General features: G+C 42.0%; 1 protein-coding gene across 1 annotated transcript in view; it reads left to right on the top strand.

Annotated features, from left to right (window-relative positions):
• The first annotated feature begins 1,669 nt into the window (after nucleotides 1-1,669).
• The window catches only part of TBC1D4 (TBC1 domain family member 4), a 103,354-nt gene continuing 80,846 nt past the window's right edge, over nucleotides 1,670-24,177 (top strand). Inside the window, exon 1 of the mRNA XM_031607519.2 lies at nucleotides 1,670-2,293. Within this exon, the coding sequence (XP_031463379.2) occupies nucleotides 1,817-2,293 (477 nt within the window). The 5' untranslated portion in view covers nucleotides 1,670-1,816. The remainder of the gene's footprint in view (nucleotides 2,294-24,177) is intronic.

Below are 24,177 nucleotides of genomic sequence, written 5' to 3' on the forward strand. Positions count from 1 at the left end.
TTGAGGTCTTTTCCAAGTGCTAACATTAAAGCTGAAAAGTGCAGCTGATTATCCATAAACCAGAATACATTTAACCAGATGATTAATCTGTCAAAAAGAAGAACAAAATGTTCAGGAGATGAGCACAGTTGTTTTTAACACTATTAAACAAACTACCATCATCACAAGTATTGGCATCAGTTCTGTTTGTTGTGGGTTATGTGACTGGTTGTGCTCTATGTCCCCCCTCCGCCCACGTACCCAGCATGCAGGCTACGACTGCACGCAGGAGCGCCAGCTCCAGGCTTGTTTCAGAGAGCAGCCAGACACAGTTAAGGCTTGCCATGGCACCACACTGCTGGAAGTTACTGCTGCTGTTGCTGCCCATGTGAGTGCAAGGATAGCCAATAAACCAGGTGATTACACAGTGGGTTTGGATGCTGTCTGACTGGAAAAGCTCTGTCCAGTGGAGGAGCCCAGTTACTATGTAGGTCACTCTGAAAGTAATGCCCCCTATTTATTTCCATGTAAACTACAAAGATACAAAGAGCACAATAATAATATTTGATAAAGCAAATTCTTAGCAACAAACACTATTTTTCAAAAAGTCACTACCATTATCTATGCATTTTCACCAGTGATGAACGAGAGCCTGCATGCCCCTTTTGTAAAAATCTGTACCACTGGAGGTGACCCACTGTCGCCACTGATGCCCACACCACGCACCGCCTCACGGTGCTCACATGCACTGTTTGGTCTCCATCAGCATTCTGCAAGCATCAAATGGATGTGTGTGCCATCTTTTCTGCATGGAGGAATTCAGTGACACACCTTTGCTTCATACATACTTCCGTGTCAGACACCATTTGTCAGACTGCCCCTCTGCTGCCATCTATTGCACAGCAACAACATGTAACAGATTATTGTTCGGAAGGTTCAGCCTCTACTGCCATACCACCTGTGATGTTGCAGGCCAACAAAGAATCATAGGATCATTTAAGTTGGAAAGGATCTCTAAGATCATCTAGTCAACCATCAACCCATCACCACCATGCTCCTAAACCACATCCCCATAACTCATCAGTTATGCAAACAGAGTCCTGGTGTGACGAGCAGTGTTTCATACAGAGGTGTGGGAAAGGCACCTAGCGATTCCTCCTCACACTATGATTCAGACTCTAGAAGGCTGGTGAAGCTCAGGGACCCTGGGATGAACCTCCAGATGCCCTAGAGCCTCCCGGCAGGAGTAAGGAGACACCCAGGGCCCAACAAGCTCTGATTCCCCACAACCCACATCAGGCCTTGCCACAGACAGCTGCCACTCGCTATATCAGCCTGCTCAAGGTCCCATCCAACCCGGCCTTGAGAATGTAATCTAATATAAATATAAAATAAAATAAAATTATACAGAAGTGCAGAGCTTCTGCAAGCAGCATGGGGGAACAGGCCCCGCAGCCTTCCCACCTCCTTCCCCCTCCTCGTGCCGTCCCTTCCGAGGCGCTCCTCCTCCCCCTGCAGCGCTGCGGACGAGGCGACTATTCGGGCACGGCCGGGCTGGGCCAGGCGCGCTCCGCCGCTTCGCCCCCTGCCCCGCCCCACAGCCCGCTCGGGGCGTAGCTTCGGCGCTCCGCCCCGGGGTGGCTCGGAGTAGGCGGGCGACTCCACCGTCCTTCCCCGCCCCGCGGGCTGACCCCGCTCGGGAAGGCGGTGCGGTGCAGAGCTGCAGCGGGGCCGAAGCGGAGCGGAGCGCGGTAGAATGCGCCCGTAGCGGCAGCCCCGGCTCCGCCACCCGGTTGAGTGCAGGCCCCGCGGCCGCGCCTCCGCCGCGGTGTCCGCCATGGAGAAGCCGGGGGAGGGAGAGCCGCTCTCCCACCCGCTGGAGCAGCAGCCCGAGCCGCCGCCGCAGCCGCCTGGGGAGAAGCGCTTCAGGCTGTGGTACGTGGGCTCGGCGTGCCTGGACCGGCGCACCACGCTGCCCATGCTGCCTTGGCTGATGGCCGAGATCCGGCGGCGCGGACAGCGGCAGGAGCCCGGCGGCGCGCTGGGCGGCGGCGTGCCGGCCCGCGAGGTGCTGCTGCTGCTCGGATCGCCCACGCTGCGCTGCGTGCCCGCCGGCCCCGCCAGCCCCGGCCCCGGGCGGCCCGCCAGCCCCGCGCCCGCCGTCTTCATCTTCGAGCACAAGGCGCAGCACATTGCCCGCTTCATCCACAACAGCCACGACCTCACCTACTTCGCCTACCTGATCAAGGCGCAGCCCGACAACCCCGACTCCCCCATGGCCTGCCACGTCTTCCGGGCCACCGACCCCAACCAGGCGAGTGGGGCTACGGGGCGGGAGCGGTGCCTGGGACTGCGAGGTGCCGAGCGACCCCCGCCCCGTGCAGGGCGTTCAGTCGGACCCTTGGTGGGCAGGTCGCGTTGCCCCGACCGCAGTGTGGCGTGGGAGCTGGGCAGTCGGGCGGTGCTGAGCACCGGTGGTGGAAACTGTTTTTTTGGGGCCCGGCGGGTCATGCTAAGGACACCTGGCCGTGCTCAGGCACACTCCGGCAGCCCTGGGTCTGGGTGGAGGCAGTGCTGGGAAAACGCCAGCTGGGAAAAAAAAAAAAAAAACGAACAGTAGGGCTCTTTTTCTGCCTCTTGAAAGGGCTTTGGCTCACGCATCACATGTGCAGGAGCAGCTCCTAGAGGTGTGACAGGCAGGTTCAGCCATTGGTTTAGCATAGCGACAGCAAAGGCCTTTAGACAAGAGTACTTGCTCTGAGTAAGGCGAGACACCTTTCCCTGTTTTTTCAGAGGCAAAGAAAGTCTGTGACCAAAAAAAAAAAAAAAAAGCACTTTAAAAAGTGGAGGAAAACAAGAAGGATGTGGAAGGAGTATAGTGATAGGACAAGGTGTAATGACCTTAAGCTAGCAGGGAGGAGATTTAGATTAGGCGTAAGGAAGAAATCCTTCATTGTGAAGGCGGTGAGGCACTGGCAGAGGCTGCCCAGAAAAGCTGTGGGTGCTGCATGTTGAAGGTGCTCTGTGCCAGGTCGGATGGGGCCCTGCAGCCTCACCTGCTGAGTGGCAGCCCTGTCCATGGCAAGGGGTTGGAACTAGTTGAAGGTCCCTCCAATCCAAACCATTCTATGAAAAACACATGCAAGTAGAAATACTACAATTTACCAAAACCAGAGAGCGTACCAAAAGTTTTTAGTGTATTTATTTTGATTTGAGCAAAGACGCTGCCAGACCTTGTTATGTTGGTGAGATTTAGATTGTGTATGTAGCTGTAGGTTGTTCTGCCTTCTGGGACAGGACAGGAGGCATCCCAAGCAGAGGTGACTGTTTAGCTTGTTGGCAGCTGCAGCCCTGCTGAGCTCTGCCAGGAGAGGGGGTCAGGAGGAAGCACGCGTAAGGAGCGTGGAAAGGAGGCATGATGGCTGGTGAGTGTGCAGCCAAGATGTCCTTTTATGAGTGTCACCATATGGGCTGAAGGAACCGAGACTGCTGGCAGGATGCCTTGGATTGAGCATTATTTATTGGAATAGCTCTGGTCTGGTGCCGTGATGTGGGACCTTGTGCTGTGAAGTACTGGCTATAAATTAGTCTTGCATGTAGTATTTCTCATGGTTGCATTTACACTGAAGATGCTCTTTTTGATTAAACCATTTATCTTTATGTCTTTGTTCCTTGAAGAGCACGTCTTTATGTGTATAGCAATAGTGCAAACTGATACTACAGATAAAGACTTAATATTGAAGGAAGGTATTATTCTGAATCCATTCCCTTTGTAAGTTCCTATCTTGTTCTGACAACATAGTCTAAGTTTTATCTGCGATATATTTTTTTTTAACCTTTTAACCATTAATAAAGAATAGGAGGTCCTCAGACAAGGATTGCTTGGCTCAGGCTCCTAGGCAGATGAGCCCTAACGGGGATAGTAAATGCACAGCCAGTGTTTCAATTCATGGGTTTCTAACAGACATTTTTTCAGGTACCAAAAAGGAAATAATGCAGAAACTTATTTCCTTCCTAAGTTATGTTACCAACTGGAGGGGCTTGGTTGGCTCAGTCTGTGCAGCTCTCTGTCCCGGGTCTCTGCTTATTCTCAGTTCTGAGTGGATGCAGCCAGGCTGCAAGTTGCTAGCTCCTAAGGTCTTCTTTTGGAGCTCATTTATTATAAAACAGGTGGTGTTCTTGCACATTTTCAAGATCTTTACATGTGTACACACTTCATCAGAAGTGCATGCTTCTGATTCATTGTGGCTATGAGCTTCATGGTGCATATTAGTTTAGAAATTAATCTGTTATTTTAAGGTGACTTTGTTTTCAATCTTGGGCTGTGATTCCTTCCAGTCAGCACAAGCTGGCACTGCTGCTGAGAGAAGGGGTCCTGCTCTCCTCCCCTCAGCTGCTCACCCCTTCCTTCTGGCCTTGTCCTTGTGCCAGCACAGTATGCACAGTGAACAGGGGATTTGCCAGGTTGGCTTCTGAACACTTTTCTTGAACCATGGTATTATTGGTGTGGTGGTTCAGAAGCACACTGTAGTCACTGTGGATGAAGGAAGGATTCAGGAGCTGTTTTGTGGTCTGTGGATTAGAAGACAACTGTCCATCATTTTCACTGGTGAATGAAGCCATCAGAGTAAGATGGCAGCAACTGGCTTTCAAGATAATAGTGCTGGTGAAGTAATTCAAGATGCAGCATGGTGGAAATTTTGGCTTTGAGCCCATTGCTTTGCCCACCAGGTATGTTCCACCATGTCTAAGGTGCAAGTGCATTCTCCGTTACCATGAAATGAGCTGTTACTCATGAAGGAAACCAATATGTCATTCCAATTCCTGCACATTTTTAAAGTAGATGATCAATCAAAAGCCAATGCAGCATATGTTCTGATAACATCAGGTAGGAAGACAGCATCTTTTAATGTTATTTGTCTCTACTGAAGAACATACTGGTGTGAGGTGGTACATCCTTATGTTCTATTTGAAAACCTGCAACTTGTGGGTAGAGCAGAAAAGCAGGAGTCATTGGATGGATTCCTGTTTTGGAGCAGTACCTTGGCCTCAGACCAGAGCTCAGTAGTCTGTATGGGGGTGAATGCTAAGATACTTTTAATAGGGGGTCCCTTTCTTTTACTCTTTGACTCCAAGGGGAGGGAAAGCTCCTGTAGCTCTCTGGCTGGCTGGAGTGGGAACAAAAGTTTTTTATTCTTTTCCTCTGCAATTACTGCAGTGTTTGCTGCTCCTGATAACTTTTGAAAGCAGCAGCCAGCTGAAGTAGGTAAGGGTAGTTGTCTGGCTTAGTGCTGGCAAGCAGCTTCTTTAGCAGCAGCCAGAGATGTTTGTTCTGTGCTGCTGTCATTTGAGAATTATGTAGGATGTACAGAGTCTGTCTGTAGACTTAGATGACAGCATTGTCTCTTTTTAAATCTGGCAGATTTTTTTCACAACCACAGGAACAGATCGGGTTTTTTTGGTTGTTGTTGTAAAGCAAGTTAGTTTCTAAGTAGAGCAGGCATACCTTGCTGTCAGCCACCAAGAAAAGCCCTTTTGAGTAGTGTTTTCAACCAATCAAACAATGATTTTTTTTTAAATTTTTTTATTTTCTTATTTTTTTTCAACCGTGGAACACCAAACTTCTTGCATAAAACAGATTTTGATTGAAGCAGATCGATATTGTTTGACAGCTGCCTTGAGTTCCCTGATCTCTGGGAGGAGGCAAAGGACTGATGTACTTTCATGCTTTTTTTTCCTTACACTTTTCTAGTTGTTACGCTTTCTTCTTAATACAAGAGCCCTTCAAATGAGCTGTTATTTTTTTTTTAACTTCAACTTGCATCTTATATCTAATCATACTGTAAATGATTGTTATCAGTGAAGATGCATAATTGTGCTTCCTCCAGTAAAGCAAAAACGTACTTAGTGCATTTTGTATTTCTTGTAGAAACTTTATAAACAGTGATCTGTGTACACTGCCGTGGGGTTTCAGAACCAGTCTGAACTGGCCTTGAAAGAAAACTTCGCTACTGCATGGACCTCAGTATGGTTGAGTTTTTGCATGTCTCGAATGTAGCTGTGGTGCTCTGCTGTAGCCATGAGTTTGTGGGACGAGGCTGTCTCAAGCTGAAGTGGAAGTGGTGGAGCATTTTGCTGACCAAGTAAAATTGTGGTAGGAGCTGGAGAGGCAGAGGGCTAGAGATAAGAGCAGAATGCAGCCTGCCTGTAGCCTGGATCCATGCTCAGTAGTCACTGCACGAGGTCAGTCAGATTGGTTTGTCTATCACAAGTGAGCATTAATTGTGAGATACATTTCAGCAAAGCAAGGCCATAGGACAGCTTGTTGTGAAAAACAAGACAGTAGTACAAAATCTTTAGTTTTCATTGTCTGAAGGAGGTTTCTATACTATAATAAAATGACCCTGTAAGGTTTATGATTAGAAAATATAAGTTAGAAACATTTGAAGAAGGTTAGTGAACTTCCTATTCAGATTTATTTTGTGCTTTAATTTTCACGTGACTTAGGAGCATGGGCTGAATCCATGCAAATTCTTGGAATATTCAATTACATACGTATAGCACTGTTTCTATTAATATTAATGAATGTTGCACAGGTTAAGTCATCAGATAAGTTGTTTTTAATAGGAATAACAAATATGATGAAAAAAAAAAACATGGGCTTTGAGGGTAATGAGAGAGATGCATGGCTTGGTTAGGTAGACTTGAGCATATTTGGATTGCAGAAGAAAGAGATGAGCCTTGCTTTCCCAGTCTTATCATAAAAACAAGATTTGGAAAGATCAAAACAAAATATTTTCTAAGATTATGTGGGTTAGAATTTAATTAATCAGTTGAGAAACTGACAAGCTGTGGCTCAAAACAAAATGGATGCTGAAGACTTGCAGTGAATGAAGAATTGTTCTGCAAGCAGCCTCATTATCTCCAGCCTACATGGGCTACAAAGGCTCAGATGCAAAGTCTTGCTGTCATTGCTTTGGTTTAAAAACGTCTGACAAAGTTTAGAAATGGAACTGAAAGTTGAGAGCTTAAGGTTTCATTTTTGTTTTCCTTAACGTCAGTCAGCACTTTTTTTCTTGATGAGTATATTTCACTTTAGGCTTGTATAGCTATCTTTAATTTCCAGTTCTGAAAAAAAAAATTGTCCGTGATAATTTTCTGCCAAGTCTTAAATTGAGGGAATAATAAAACCAGATTTGTTAACTGTTCTTTTGTGCTGCTATGTAGCCTTTTATTTCTGATTAATGTTTAGCAAAAAGGAATGATTTTGAGTGCTCTCTAACCTGCTGAATTCATACGTTTATTTCATATATTTTTCTTTTTGCAGTTCCTGAGAACCACCCAATTATTTGGGTACAGAAGGACTGTTACTGGGGACTGCATTTTCAGAAGGATAAAATAAAATATAATAGCATGATAAGTATATGAAATAATATAAGCTCACTGAGAGTGGCCGCAGGCAACATACTGATCAGAAAAGAAGGCTGTTTTAAAGAAAGCAAATTTTGTGCACACCAAATCAAACTTTCTTTTCTCATGTTATTTCTATGTTTTTCTATTCTGTTTCTCAAATTTCAAAAATAAATAGAAAAATAGCTGCCAGAAAGTTTGGCTAGATTATGTATATGATGACAATAGGGAGAACCTGACTTCTAGGCTGATTTCTCAGACCAAAGTTGGTGTTTAGGAAAGTGAATGTTAAAAAAAAAAAAAAAAAGTTTTGATTTCTGTCAGCCATTGTAGAATGGTAACACGACTGACTGCTTCCCATCTCTGCTTTTTCTTAGAGGTTGGTATTGCTTTTAATGTGTACGGTCCATCCTTCTTTGCATCTCTTCCACTCGTTTTTCCAATTAACTTGGATCTCTCTGAGTATCTTGAGTTTCTCTGAGGCAGTGAGGTGAACTCAGATGAATTGCAGAGGCCAGGCATGAAGGCTGCTGTCTAGGCTGTGGGTCATGGAACTTTTAGCAGTGCTGGTTTGGTCCCCTTGTGGCACCAGCTGTCTGTCCTTTGCCACCTGGTTCTGGTTTTGTGGTTTCGCTTACTCTCTTGAGTTCAGAGAGGGGGGGGAAAGGAAAGTTTTTCTGTGTAATAACTTGTATTGTTTGTCTCATCAGTGAATTATGGCACTGTATGCCTCCACTGGCTGCAGTGTTCTGGGGCATCTTTAGAGACCACAAGGAGATCATGGGGTACAAAGGCTAGACCTGCTGGTTCTCTTGTAGAAGTCATAAACCGTGGGCAGCCGGACAACAAAATGAAGGCAGTGAAGTGATTCTTAAACAGGATCTGTGATGTTCTGTTCTGTAGACTGTAATACCATGCCTACCACTGTATTCTTTTGGGCATAAATAGGTGCGTCCAGACCATATATAATAAGATGCCTTCCAAATAAATCAGAGAGTCAGTAATGCAAGAAACTGTATGGTCATGTCATAAACAGTGTATCTGCTCTGAGGAAGCCTTCAAATTGTAGGAAGACAGTAAGGAGCGTTAGAAAGGAACCGAAAGCTTGAAATGCAGAGGTGGTTGCATCAAGGCTGCACAAAGGATGTGACTTCTTGTGGTTACCAGAGAATGCACGTTGCTTTTGTGTATGAATGTGTTCATTGGTGAGCATGTTTCCCCTTTCCAGATGTTTTAATTAGGTGACAACTGGTAGATCAGTGAGGCGGGCAAACAGACACGGTTGTCCTGTTGGTCTGAGAGTAGTCTGGTAATTCAATCTTCCTCTCAGCATTTGTCAGAGGTAAGCCTGTTTGTACCATCAGGGATTAGTTCTAGTAGTATATTTAGGGCTACAGGGAAAACAATGTTAAACAAACAGACAAGCCACCAAACAAACAAAAACAATCACAGTCTAAGCTTTTTAGTCTTTGCATGCTTTCAGGGCTTGAAAAACCCAGTCAGTCTTTATTTTGAGCACAGTTGTGCTTTACCAGCACAACATCTACTGGCATCTGAAGCCGTGCTCCCTTCTCTCAACTGCTCTGCCTGGGGTGAAGTGTGATGTCCTGCTGTGACATCTACTTAAAGCCATCTCTCTTAGGAGTGAGACCACTACTTGGTCCTGCCCTCCCTGCCGCAAGGAATTAGGGCTTCTGTTAAGTTAATTGCTGTTTTCTGGAGTGGTCGTGCTGGTGGGATTCCTCTGTTCCTCTTAGTGTTCTCTCTGGGCGGAGAAGAACCATGCAGCAGAGCAGTGCCCCGGGGTCATCTGTTCCTCCTGTAGTGCAGTGTTGTATGCTGACTTCAGCTGCAGTACTTAACATATCTTTTCTGTTCTTATACATGTCTTCAGTTCCTTAAGTCAACTGAACAAAAACCTGAGGTGTACTTCAAAAGCTGTCATACCATGAACACTGTTTAGACAGTGCAGATTATGTATAGTAAGTACATGTAAAACATGTCTTAAATTGTGTTTTTCTGTTCGGAGCCTCTGAAAGGTGTCACATTAATAAGCAATTACCTGCATGCATTGCAATTCTCTTCAGCTTGAATAAGACAGGCAAAATATTTCAGCTGATTAACTGCAAAAAAAAAAAAAAAAAAAGTGATGTTTTGCTTCAATGGATTCTCAGTTGCATTTAGAAATTCTACTTATTGCTTCCAAGGAATCTAAATCACATTTTGTGGCTTTGTTAATTACTTGTAACAGTGAGTTATCTTCATTTCTGTTCAAGTGGATTGTTTTCTCACAGAATTTTTAGTTTGGTTTTCTATCATTCTATTTCTTTGCACTTAAAGAATGTCAGATTTCTTCTGAAAATGTGGAAGGGTGATATGGTAAAGTTTTCCTTGCTCTGCATCTCTGGAATCACTGATTGTACAGTATTGGGCTTTATTGAGTATTGCACTTTACTGAGGGATTACATTAATTTAAAATGCAAACATGACAGAGGATCCTTGTTCAGAGTTCAAAGGCTATATGAAAAGGCTTGTAAAAGCTCCTAGATGGTGAGATAAAACCAATCCCACACAAGCTTGTATTTTTTCCAACTCCCATTCTTGTCACTGTGGTTTTCCTCCTGCTATTGCCACTTTTATTTACTGTGAATTTCAGTCACATAGTTCATTTTTGCTCACTGATAAACCGTAACAACCAGTCTGCTCAGTTAAAATGACCAGGGTTATGTTTTAATTCATTAATCTTCTTGACAAGAACATGTAGATCTGCACAGAGCTGTTTAGAGATCTGTGATCTATCTAAAAACATGTTGTGGTAAGTAAGAATATTATCCTCTGGGGCATAGCAATGACTAGCTTCCAGACTGTTCACAGTTTTGCTTTTCCTAGCGAGACTAATATTTAATTTTTTAGGATGCTGATGTTAAATATACTTTGTGTACTCTGTGACTTCGATATGGGTTTCCTGTTGTGTTCATTTTAAACAGGAAAAAGCGGTGTCCCATGAATGCTGTGAGCAGCCAGTGGTCTGTGGGTTCTTGAGTATTCCTAAACCAGAGTAAACATTCAGACACAGAGCTGTAAAAGACTAGGATGTGATATTGTAACTCACTGAAACATTTATATATGCCTTCTCATGGCTTGTTTCTTGCTTTGCCTTAATTATTCTTAAAACTGGAAATCAAATTATGCTGGAACTTCCAGAGAATAATAGAACTAGGGTAGCACATACTAATAGGGCTGTGTTTGCCAGAGAGAAACAAGTTGCTTTCTTTAGGACCACTCTTCTGGAAGTGTGGAAACAAAGAAATCTGGTTGTGCGCTGTGCTGAAGTTTGGTGTATGAAGTTGATGTGTATTGGGTGGACTGCAGTGCCCTAAAAACTCAGTGATTCCTGCCTGCCCTACTCTGTCATAGCATGAAAAATTATAGCTTGGTAGTGTATGATATAGAAATTAATTTTTCCTAGCACACAGATCTGAAAGAAACAGTACTGTGTGTACAGAGTGCTTCTGTGCTTGGCAGTGGAAATAAATAGTCAATATTATGGTACTTCTGTGGCAATTTAGGCAGTTTGGAACATAGATTCCCTTGCAAGCCTTTAGCGTTGCAACAGGGAAAATAAACAAGAAAAAAAAAACTGGAATAAGCAGAAAAAGGTAATTTCAGATGTTGATGTCTTTAGCTTGCAAATTCTTTAGGATCTTTAGGTAAGATTTCAGGAGACATGCTACTCTTCCTGTAGCATTTGGTTTAGGCTCACATACAGGACTTCGTTTTTTGTAGAGAAAATTTCTAAAGAATGTGCCTTCTGTAGAACAAACTTCTGGTATGACATTGTGCTCATACTCAATGGGAGTCACTTAATTTTCTGTGCTGCAGGACTGCCAGCTTGAGCACTGCAGAGCAGTTTGTAAATAGGATCATCTTTTTTTGTAAACCATCTGCAGGTTGGATGGGGCTCTGAGCAGCCTGATTTAGTGGTTGGCAGCCCTGCCCGCGGCAGGGGTTTGGAGCTTGGTGATCTTTGATATCCCTTCCAACCTAAGCCATATCATCATTCTGTGAAGCACACGCGGCTGGTGCGTGGCATATGTGTGCATGTGCTCAGATTTAGCGCTGAGGAGAGTTAGCACTGGGGAAATTTGCTGACCTGGAGATGAGAGCAATTTAGGTGCAAGGCAACATGACTAAAGCCAGCTCAGAAGGAGAGGGTTTACATCCTGGCATGATGCCTTTTCAGGCCTCGGATTCCATCTCTGTTTAGTACAAGGAAGAACTAAAAATAATACCTCCAGTTCAGTGTGGTGGCATGAAGTTTGCAAAATGAATGCATTTCCCCCACAGTGACCTTCCCTCTTCAAAATCTCCAAAGAAGAAGGAGATGGAAAAAAAAAATTACGAAGAGCATATTGCTCCGTCCATATGAGTTTTGTTTCTTGTATTTCTTCTCTTTTGCTCAATCTGCAGTTGTCCTTAAAATACACAGTAACACAGTTGGGGTATGAGAACTGTGGAGACCAACCCAAGGTGCTGAATTAGTGGGCTTGGTGTTTCTCTGTGTAATACTCTGTGTGAGTATTTTGTTCCTATGTATTCATCCACTATTCTGCATTTCAGTAGTTTTATGTCATATCCTTGCAAATTTTTGTTGTTGCTGTGTGGGAATTTGAAAGTGAAAATTATAGACAGCTTGTGTGTGCCTACACAGCCTCATACACCTAATAAGGTAAAAATGCACTGGTAAATTGCTTATTGCTATGCTACATATTTCAGTCTTTTTAGGTAATGTTTTGAAGCGTGCTCACGTCTATATATTGACTTTTATTTGGATTAGATTATTGGCTGCAAGCAATACTATGTCAAGTGTAAGGTTTGAACTTGGGATCACCTGACTTTCTTGACCGAACATTCAAGTATTACATATGATATTCTTCTTTCCATCATTTTTAAGGTACTCAAGTCTGCTATTATTTACAAGATACAGAAAAGGCTTCATTTTAACCCTCTTCTGGCCAGTTCTGTGGGAATAAAGGGCAAGTTCCATGGTGTCCTGCTACTGAAGTGTCATAATTCACTTGAGCATCCTGTTGCCTTGTGGGCCCTCCAGCTGTGTTACAGAGAGCAGCTTGTGTAAATTCAGTGCATCCTTGTTTCTCAAGGGCTGCTGTTATGTGGCATTGAGAATCTGCACTAAGCTGTGCAGAATCTGCTTCGTGCTTTCAATACCTTTTGGTTTCAGAACACTACTCAGACAGCGGCTTGAGTCTGTATCTTGAGGACCATGCTCTTAAATCAGGAGTCATTTCCAGTAGTCATTCTGCCAGAATTGTGCAGTGTTTCCCAGTAAGGTCACCAGCTGTTGGAAGGTGATACTGTTTTACTGGTCTGTAGCACGTCTCAGGTTTTTGTACTGCTTTAAATATTACCCCGCAGTCAAATACGGCAGTCTCTTGCTGCTACTCTGTCATAAAAATTAGTCTTGAAGTTTCTTGTTCCTTCTGGTGCTACTGCTATTAAAATGTCAAAATACTTTTCAGTTCTATTTGATAATCAGGTGAATAAGGATGTGACATGTTTCTAATTCAGATTCAGTGGGTGGTGGTACTGTCATTTGGAGCTCAGGGGAGACCTGGGGGAACATGGCAATTTCATCTGGCACATGGATTAGCTGGCCTTGTTTGCAGGCACTAGGAGCATTCCTTAACAGGAACGTGCTTGCTGAAGGGTTGTTTTCTCTAGCTGATACACATGAATGGCCACAGTGAAGTCAGGGGTAGGAACTTCGGCATAAAGATAGGGGAATCTGCTGTAGAAATCAGAGCTGCATACAGAAAAGCAGGGAATGCAGATTGGCTGCATACTTGTTACCAACAGGTGCATTAGTTTTCAAATTTGCAGTTGTCTTCAGTCTTGCTACTATGTGGGCATACAAGGCTACTGTTTGTTATTTTCTTGTGTAATGACTCTTGCTCTTCTGTTTTCTCAAATCCTTGAAATTGTCCCAATCTAAGGACTAATCTATTTGATGCAAGAGTTTTCAGTACTCCACGTAGTACTGTTAGCTACAAATACTCACCTCTGTGCTTGGGGAGATCATGGAACAGATCCTCCTAGAAGCTGTGCTAAGGCACATACGAGACAAAGAGGTGATTCGAGACACCCAGCATGGCTTCACCAAGGGCAGATCTTGCCTGACCAGTCTGGCCTTCTGGAGTGACAACTTCTGTGGACGGGGGAAGGGCAGTGGATGCCATCTACCTGGACTTCTGCAAAGCCTTTGACATGGTCCCTCACCACATCCTTCTCTCTAAATTGGAAAGGTGCGGATTTGAAGGATGGACTGTTTGATGGATGAGAAATTGGCTGGCTGGATGCAGCCAAAGGGTTGTGATCAGTGGTTCTGTGTCAAGGTGGAGGCCAGTCACAAGCGGTGTCCCTTGGGGGTCGGTGCTCTTCAACATCTTCAGCAGTGGCACAGATGATGGCATGGAGTGCACCCTCAGCAAGTTTGTGGATGACAGCAAGCTGAGTGGTGCAGTCAATACATTGGAGGGAAGGGAAGCCATCCAGCAGGACCTGGACAGGCTGGAGAAGTGGGCCCATGAAAACCTAATGAGGTTCAACAAGGCCGAGTGCAGGGTGCTGCACCTGGTTTGGAGCAATCCCAGATATTTATACAGGCTGGGGGAAGATCTACTTGAGAGCAGCCCTGTGGAGAAGGACGTGGGGGACCTGGTGGATGAGAAGCTGGACATGAGCCAGCAGTGTGTGCTGTAGCCTGGAAGGCCAGCTGTGTTCTGGGCTGCATTAAAAAAGGGGTGGCCAGCAGGGAGAGGGAGGTGATTGTCCTCCTCTACTCAGCTCTTGTGAGACCCCATCTGAAGTACTGAAGTCCAAGCCTGGGGCCCTACTGAGGGAAGAATGTGAATCTCTTGGAAAGAGTCCAGAGGAGGGCCACTAAGATGATCAGAAGGCTGGAGAACCTCTTCTATGAGGAAAGGTTGAGCTTGTTTAGACTGGAGAAGAGAAGGCTCCGGAGAAACCTAATTGTGGCCTTCCAGTACTTGAAGGGCGCATATAGGCAGGAGGGGGAGTGGCTGTTTACGAGGCTGGATAGTGATAGAATAAGAGAAAATGGTTTTAAACGGAGACAGGGGAGGTTTAGGTTAGATATTTGGAGGAAGTTTTTCACTCAGAGAGTGGTGATGCACTGGAACAGTTGCCCAAGGAGGTTGTGGATGCTCCATCCCTGGAGGCATTCAAGGCCAGGCTGGATGTGGCTCTGGGAAGCGTGGTCTGGTGGTTGGTGACCCTGCACATAGCAGGGGAGTTGAAACTACATGATCATTGTGGTCCTTTTCAACCCAGGCCGTTCTATGGTTCTATGGTATGATTCTGATCCAGGAGCAAAAAGGGAAGGAAACTTGCTTTTTCCCACAACCCTCCAGGATTCAAATTAAAACTTAAAAGGAGAAAAAAAACATTCTTTTGCATATTGCTGGTAGTCGAGCTTTATAGTTACAGTTATCAGGATGATGATTTTGAGTTATTTCATATTGCATTCATGAGGGTCATTTCTGTTGGAATAGCGGTGTTCTAATGTTTTACCACATTAAGTCTACTTTGTTTGAAGTTTATATTTTCACCTTCATGCCCATTTAAAAAAAAAAAAACACAACAAACAAAAAAAAACAAAAAGCCCCACTACTTGGCATATGGTTATTTTTAAATCAACACCACGTGGCTGATAAGAAGCGAAAGCTTGCTTCTTTTATGACCACATCAGTCATATCGTGTTTCAGAAAGAAGGTATGGTTAATAAAAAAAAAAAAAATAGAAAACAAACACAACAGCCAGCTTTGGAGGAAGGGGATGCTGTGCTGTGTGGTGAAAAGCTGTTGTGTTAGCAGAGTAACTCCTGGAGCATGGCATGAACAGCTGAGTCATTTACTGCTGGTACTGAGACAAATTGCTGCTGAAGGATGGCTTGTTACTGCTCAGCTGCCCCTGCAGCTGGTAGATGGCCTGGCTGAGAGTAAAGTAAACTTGAGCTGTGGAAAAAGTAAACTCCAGATAAGTGTAGTCTAATCTCTGGAACATTTAATTTGTTCAGCAACATTCTCTAATGACTGAGCTTTTAAAATGTGCAAATATTCATGACGTTGAGATAATCATGGATTTCTCATTTATTTTTCAGTATCAACTTGCAAACAGTAGTTAAAGAGTACTCTTTTTTTCTTTGCTGTTAACGCAGTTACAGTTGATACATTAACTTGTATAGTTGTTGGAAGTATCTTAACAATTACTTCTGTGCATCTTAATGTCGTACATGACTGCTACTGTAGATCACTGTTCTGATGTTTTGTATAGCTAACGAGGTTTGAGTGTTTGTAATATAAACCTAGTAGGATGCTTTCCTTGCAACTGAGTTAAAATTAATCCTTTTGAAAATTTATACTCAATTCATGGTCTTTGAACATCATGTCTATTGGAAGATTGTTCTGACAGATCAGTTGCTGACAACTGTTTTCTTTAAAGCGTGTCTAACTCCTAATAACTATAGTTCTAACCATCAATCAAATGTTTCCCTATATAAGACACTGTTCGAAAGTTGACTTGATGATGAAGTGTGCTTATACTTTGTTTAACAGTGCCTGAGCCTGTAGCTCTCAAATGTTTATTTATTTATTTATTTATTTTTCCAGGCAGATGGGCTTAAAACTGAATGCAAAGAATATCATAACCCTCTGCCCCAGTGCACTGTGGCAGCAGGAGAGCAGTAGAGGTTTTCATGAGCCCTCTGTTCTTTCACTGCTTTTCAAGAAATGTCCAAGTTCACAAAGAGCTGAAACAGCATATCACAGAATTTCAGAGTAACATTTCTGTTCCATTTCAGAGACTCTGTGGCAGAGTAGGTTAAAATCCTGGGGGTAGAGGGAACAATTAGGGATCTGTGATGTTTCTGTGGTTGTGTTTGTGCTGGATGAACCTTTAGTGTCAGCATGGAGGAAGGGCAAGCTTGTAGTGTTCTGTTTGACAGTCAGACTCTTGATTAATTGTCTCTGACAAGTACATTTCTTCCATTTTTAAATCATGTTATTTCTAAAACCAGGCATGGTTAGTTGCTTGTTTGCTCACATAGGTAGCGTTGCAAATTTGCAGACTAAATAAAAACTGCCTGTGATTTCTTGTGAGTCATGCCTCCCGTTAACTTCAGTAGTTTATTCACATGAATTACATCTGGACCTTCACAGATTGAAGTACTGTAGAGAGTCAAATCTATGCTTATGTCCAGTAAGCTCAGAGTACTACATTAAATCTTCATCACACATTTCACTTAGTCACTTCCTTCTGCTGACTTGGACATTCTCAGCCTGTAGTAGAGTATGTGACAGTATACATCAGTGCATACCTCTTACTCCAGCCCAGCTAGTATGAATTAAGAAGTGGCATGAGCTGAGGAAAGAGAAGATAGAAAATATGCGCTTTATGGCTGCAGCTACTAAGGATGCTATTGCATGAAAACATACTTGAATGAGTCACATATGGAATTAGATTCATGAAGGTATTATTTTTCCATGACATTGCAGTTTTGTTTGTTTTTTTTTTTTTGAAGTTGGAAATAAATTTAATTACAGTAGATACAGTCTCTTAGAGCTGACTACATTTAGAAGAAAGTAATGATTTTATGTGTGTACTCTTTTTTTTTTTTTTTGCCTACATGTGCAAATGCTTATTAGGACTTAAAAAAAAAAAAAAAAAAAAATCAGGTATTTGCAGAAATGATAGTACCAATAGACAGTCACCAGTAGTAGTTAATGTTCCAATGTAGCAAAAATGGCTCTTTAGAGCCTTTAGGGTAATCTCATGCCCCAGCATTTCTCTAGCTTTTCTGTGAAAGAAGATTTTGTCTCTGTTAAATTTCTCTGCAGCTTCTGCCGTTACTATATTTTCTTAAATGATTTTAACTTTCTTCTTTCTGATTCTGAACATATAACTTTGAATCGCACCCTTCCATGCATTCTCTGACAGAACAGCGTAGAACAGAAATGTCCACGCCTTGCAAAAACAAATACATGGGAACATTTAGAACTTGTAAAGTAATTTGAATGCTGTCAAGCATAACTTGGTGCACAGGATTGTTCTAGCTGTTTCTGTAGTTTAACATAAAGGAATCTACAAAATGCAGTGCTTATGCCTGCTTTGAATGAATGTAGAGTTCCTGCTTGTAGAACAGATCTTAAAATGTTCAGCTCCCTGTATGTCATGTAAATAATTCCTTTTCTGTAAGCTAGAAGTCTAGAATATGTGGCAGGAATCGTATCTGTGGTTTCTAATAAAGTATTTTACTTCAGGTTATTTCCCAGTTTAGAAACAACCTTCTCTGTGACCTTGCAGTCGTGCTGCCTTGTTCAGAGCTGCAGTTCCTGTTTTGACGTGACATGTAGTTACCCTGTGTTACAGCTGAGCTGACTCTACAGATACAGCTATTGTGCAGAGCTCTCCTATTTTGGCAATGTTTTATACACTTAAATACTTAGAAGTGATGATTCTTTCAAAGCTTATTTCTAAGGGTGCTGACCTTTAGGTGTTCTTGTGCAAGTCTGGTTGACTTCAGGGAATTTGCTCATGGGTATAAATTTTCCAGAAATTGGCTGGAAGCCTGAGATTCAACTTGGGGGGTTAATCTGAAGAACAGTGTAGTTGGGGGCTCTTTTCTAAATAAAGTCCAGTAGGTTTATGAAAGATTGTATTAAATCTTAATTTTTACAGAGGCTTTTAAAAATTAATTTATTCACTAGCTGCTTTGAAATATGCTTTAACAAGAATGTATCTAGAATTCTTCCAGCAGACATACTTCACTTGACTATCATTGAATCACAGGGTTGAAAAGAATCTACAAAATCATCTAGTCCAACGATCCTCCTATCACCATTACTACTCACTAAGCTACTAAACCAGATCTCACAGCACCACATCCAGACATCTCTTGAACACTGCCAGGGATGGTGACTCCACCACCTCCCTGGGCAGGCAATTCCAATTCATGACCACCCTCTGAGAAAAAAAGTTTCTCCTTATGTCTGATCTAAACCTCTTCTGGTACAACTTGTGGCCATTTCTTCAGGACCTGTTTGTTTCCTGGGAGAAGAGGCCAAATCCCTCCTCACTACAACCTCCCTTCAGGAAGTTGTAGAGTGCAGTGAGGTCTCCTCTGAGCCTTCTTTTTTCCAGACTGAAAAATCCCAGCTCCCTCAACTGCTCCTCATAAGATTTGTGCTCCAGGCCCCTCACCAGTTTCGTTGCCCTTCTCTGGGCATGTTCCAGGGCCTATAGAGTATTAACTTGAAGAATACTATGAAGTATTAGCTTGAAGAAAGTACAAAGATATTCTAAAATGATGCTATTATTTGATTTAGCACAAAGTGAAGTACTGAAGGACATACTATTGGCTCTTTCTTCCAAATAATGTGTGTTTGTGTTATTTTCATTTTTTTAGATTGTAGTCTTGTGACATTCTCATAACGCTGGGTTATCTGCAGACTAAGTTTTTTTTAATCAGAATTCTGCCACAGATGTTGACAGTGATTGGAGCAATACCTGAGGATGGCAGAAAGCACAAAAAAAATCCAAAGTGAAACAAACCAAAACTGTAAAAAACAACTAGGGGGCTTTTTTTTTTTTAAACAAGCATTACGAATGCATTATGCATTGATGTCCTTATGAAATGCCTCAAAGAATTTTCTGAGCTATTTGTTAGCATCTGAATGTTCTACAAGAGCTTGATTAAATTCATTTTTACGTTTGTGAGAGTAAGGGAGGAGGTGCCTCAATTTAAGAAAGAAAAAGAAATCTCAGAAGGGGATTTCTTTGACTGAATAGGCATAAAAAGTACCCGTTACTTGAATGCTTGACTTCAGGTATTTATTATTTGTCTTGTGAAAGCAGCTTGTATACTCAACTTTCTACCTTTGTCTGTTCCCTCTGTAACATCCCAGCTCTGACTCCAGGACCTCAAATCAGTCACTCAGAATCTGAGAAGCTCTAGAAGCATTTCGAGTACTTTGTTTAGCACCACAGAGGACCACAGCAGTAGAAGTGGCATTCTCTTTCACTACAGTTTATCTCCTGTAGCTACAAATTTGTCTTCTATTTTTTGTTCCTTAGGCCATGTGCAGCTAACTTGCTTATAACCAGAACAAGAGGGTCATCTTCCAAAGCTGTTCTGGTTCATTCTCAGATCTTGTCCATTTTTGTCAGGAATTAACCAGGGTTTTTGTGGGGAGAAAAGAATCTCTCTTTTAGCCACCAGTCACTTCACATGAAGTCCAGAGCTTAAGTAATTTCTAGCTTGATCATGGAATGGCTTGGGTTGGAAGGGATCTCAAGGATTATCAAGTTCCAACCCCCCTGCCACAGGAAGGGCTGCCAACCATATATAATCCATGTTTAATCACCAAGCTTTTAGAAAAAGAAATTTAGAAGAAAAAAAACTCAACAAAAACAAACAAACCCCTCAAACCAACAAACCTTCATGACAGAAAAAGCCCTAAAAAATTGTCAACAACCTCACTGCAAATCTGTGTTCCTTTTGAAGTAATTGGATAACTATTGTAGAAGACTCTCATCCTCCAGAGCTAATGGGTGGCGGAGGAGATATTAATATTTTCCAGATGTTTGATGAGAAAAAGCATTTCAGACCCTGGGATGAGAATTCCAGTGAGCAGTAGGTTCTCCTTGTTCTCATGTAATGCATTCTGCTTCCAGCTTAGCTTTGCCTAATTTTATTCCTTTGTCACCATGCCGCCTCCTCTGTTTGCCGACTGCTGCTGTTAAGCTTGTTTGCACTCCGTATGACTCAAATGTCTCAGATCTTTTTCTGACCTCTGTTTTTGTCAGTGTTTTTGTTTTGGCAGTCCTTCGTCTGTCACAGACCCTCATCAATCTCTGAGGCTTGTTTTTACCTTATTCCTTCTGTGAAATCTTTAGCTAGTCTCTACTATTTTTCAGCTTCACCTGCAATTCAATGTCTTTTCTCAGTCCTCTTTCTCTTCCCACTCCCAAATCTGTGGACTTTCAGTATTGCTCTGTAATGAATTTCACTCTCCCTTTTCTCTTCACCCTTCTCTTGCAAGTTTTTTTCCTCTCCTTAGCCATAACTTCTTTTTCCCCATATCTCTACATATTTGGTTCAAATCCTATCCCTGCAACGCTCAAATCATATGCATTCTTACAGAAATAGCATTGCTAAGGGTTGGCTGAAAGTACTTTCGGGGTCTGGTGAGCATCCAGGGAATCTTCCCACTTAATATATATTTATTTATTATCAAACATCTGTTAGCTAATGTCTTGCCAAACTGAAGAGCCTGAGTATCCAGATGCCTTGGAAGAGTTGCTTGGAGTGAGTTTTTAATGTGAACAAAAACCAAAGGAAAAATGTGATTCTTTGTTAGCAGTGATTGAACTGTTTCGAAGATGTCAGTCCTGAAAGCTGGATAAAATTGTGGTCTAAATCCAGTGCCTTGCAGGATGTACTAATGGCTAACCTGAGCATGCTTTCATTGCAGGAGACATATGCAATCCTGATTTTAAAACTATTGATAGGAAAAAAAAAAACAACCCAAAAACAATCTAAAATGATGCTTTTTTTGTAGAGAAATGTCCATTATTTTAGTTTGCTGAAGATGTCATTTAGTTCTTCATGTAGATTGTCTGGGATGTTGATGCTGTCTCTTCCTCAAGACATTTTTATCTCAGAAGTGATGAGAATTTTACTAAAAATGTGGGGGGGAAGTGGGGGAGAAGGAAGTTGAAGATGAATGTGTTATGAATTAATTTAATCTCAGACATGGGTTTGTGGAATGAGCAAGCATGCTTGTACTTGGATTAATATAGCAGATGTTTCCATTTTGTGCTTGAGGTTATGAAAGGGATTAGGAGGAATTGAAGTCCTACTGTTTCCCTTTAGTACTTTGAACATTAGATAAATATTTCTATCTCTAATACCAAAATGCTCATTACTAAAAGACCCTACTTTTCCCTGAATTACGCTTACAACTCCATAATACAGAATGATAAGCCAATGTTTGAAATCTGACAAGTAAAATCAATTACAAACTCTACTCTTTTAGATAAGATTTTCCATCCTGTGAACACAGGCTAAATAGAATTACAATTTCTGCTTGTTCTAAAATCTGGATGCTAGATGTCATAGAATTGTAGAATCATAAAGATTGGAGAAGATTTCTCATGTCATGTAATCTAATCACCATCACCACCATGGCCATTGAACTACATCCCTAAGTGTCATATCTACACGTTTCTTAAACACCTCCAGGAATGGAGTCAAATAGATCTATACGAAGAGTTGAACGCATCAGAAGATAAGCAGCTTATCTCTCTGGCCTCTTGTCAGAGTGCAGGTTTCTTCTGAGAAAGGAGAGTAGCCGCTTACAAGGATTAGGTGTATTAGATGTGGGAAAGGTGTGTGTGCCCACTTGAATCACTGTTGTTAGATATGGTAGGGTTTCTCCCTAAGTGTGAAAATGAGAAAGGGAGATGAGGAGGGTGAAATGCCAAAACAACCCTTATTTTGTCACTTATAAGACAATGGTGAAATCCACAGCTGTCTTTAATGTTTGGAAACCAGCAGGCTGAAAACAGAAGTTATTCTTAAATAGTTGTGTTTCTTTGAGTTCACCAAAGCTCTGCACTACTGTGATGCAGCAGCCACAGATCTGAAGAATGATTGACTTTGTTAAGTGGGTCTTAGTGCCTGGCTTATCAAATGCTGAGATTTCTAGTGCTGCAGAAATTTACTGATTTAGAAGTATCATTTCCATTCATGTTTTACAAGAATAATGTGTTTTCTGATGCGCTCTGAGCAATAATTGCATATGGTGTTTTAAACACTGGAGTGCCATAGGTTCTCTTCACATGGACTAGCAGACCAGCTAGGTCTAGGAAGGAACTAGAATTTTCATTGGTACATGAGGGTCTAGAAACATTGTGAGATCACTTTCAGGAGGGACAGAAGATGATGATGCAGTTAGCTGATCCTTTTACTGAGTGTCTCCTAGCTGCATTTTGAAACTAATACCAAGTAGCAGAGCATCTTTCTGGTGTGACAGTGTTAGTACAGAGAAGTGAAGGTCATCAGAGCTGAGCTCATCCCTTTTGCCTTTGGACTAGACGTTGGAGACAGAATACTGGGTCTATATATTGTATGCAGCCTGGTGAGTCAGTGAAGCCTATATATGTGAAGTCTGGTGCTGAGCCTCTTATTGAAACTAGAGAGTTCTTCTAAAGAGCTACTTTTCAGGTCAGAGCAAAACAAGGAGGTAACTGCATGGCTTTAGCCATGAGCTAAATGCAAGTTATTTATTTGGAGCACGATACAAATTCTCTTTATTTATGGAAAAGAGGAGAATCCAATTTATTTCCATAATATTTCAAAACAACAAAACTGCTGATTTAGAGGTGCTGGGAGATACTAGAGTTGATTAATCCTTTATTCAATTCAATAAATGTAATTTTGTTTTTAAGAAAAAAGTATTCTGATAGCATTAAAAGTATTTTCATGTGTATTTTAAATTATTTCAGTAATGCTTCTGTTAGTAAAAAAACTATTATAGTCTGTAAAAATTTCTCTTAGCTGCATTTGGATTTGAGACACTATGGTAAGACTGCTCTATGCCTAGCTGAAAGTAACCAGTCTCAATTTTGAGACTAGAGTTCCTAGTAAATACATGTTTATCAAACATAATTTCAAAAATGATTACTAATTTACTGAGCTTCACTACAAAGGGCACCTTTTTATAGCCCACATTTAGTAATTGGCCTAAGTACACAGTAGCTACTTATAAAAGTCTTTAATATGTTTTAACAGCAAATGTAGTTCTCTTTTAGAGAAAAGGACTGCCAACTATATTCTTTTGGGACAGCTGTTGAATTTTTGAGACAGATTTCTATCATTTTTTCAGATATCTTCACATCTCGATTGTAACACATCTAGATTGTATCTGTAATTACAGAGGTACCTGTCTGCACAAGCTTCATATCTCTTGGAAGATTCCTTCCATATTCATTGGTATTGACTGCTCTATTCATTTTCACGTGTGTATGTATATATATATATAATAAAAGCACAATGGATGATGTTTTTTCATTTTTCCTAAGTTCTGAAGGTCTGGATTGCGCTACAGAGTACATCAAGATGTTGCAGCCTTGCATCCAGCCAACACCCTACACTGCAGAATACCGTATCTTCACCCTTTAGAAAAGAATTTCTCCATTGACAAGGAACAAAAACTATCATGAGTTATGATTTCTGACTTTTGTGTGTGTGTGTATATATATACATATAAATATATATTTACATACTCGGACTGCGGTGTATGAAAAGAGGAGACCATTCATTAAGATTTCTTTACTGTGATTTTTTTTATTTTTTTTTTTTTAGCAGTTAATGAGCCAATGAAGTTTAGAAACCTTTGGATCAGGCTACGTAATAGGAGCAGTTGAATGTTCAACAATTACTTACAGGTCATCATTTCAGTTAGGAATGCAACAAGAAGGATTTTTTTTTTTTTCCAAAGGAGGATGTTGTGGATGCCCCATCCCTGGAAGCATTCAAGGCCAGGCTGGATGTGGCTGTGGGCAGCCTGGTCTAGCGGTTGGCAACCCTGCACATAGCAGGGGGATTGAAACTACTAGATCATTGTGGTCCTTTTCAACCCAGGCTGTTCTATAAGATTGCCTTACATACCCAACAGATTATCAGCC

Source organism: Phasianus colchicus, chromosome 1 (genome assembly GCF_987193195.1).
Source record: "Phasianus colchicus chromosome 1, bPhaCol1.hap1.1, whole genome shotgun sequence".
Classification (NCBI taxonomy): domain Eukaryota; kingdom Metazoa; phylum Chordata; class Aves; order Galliformes; family Phasianidae; genus Phasianus; species Phasianus colchicus.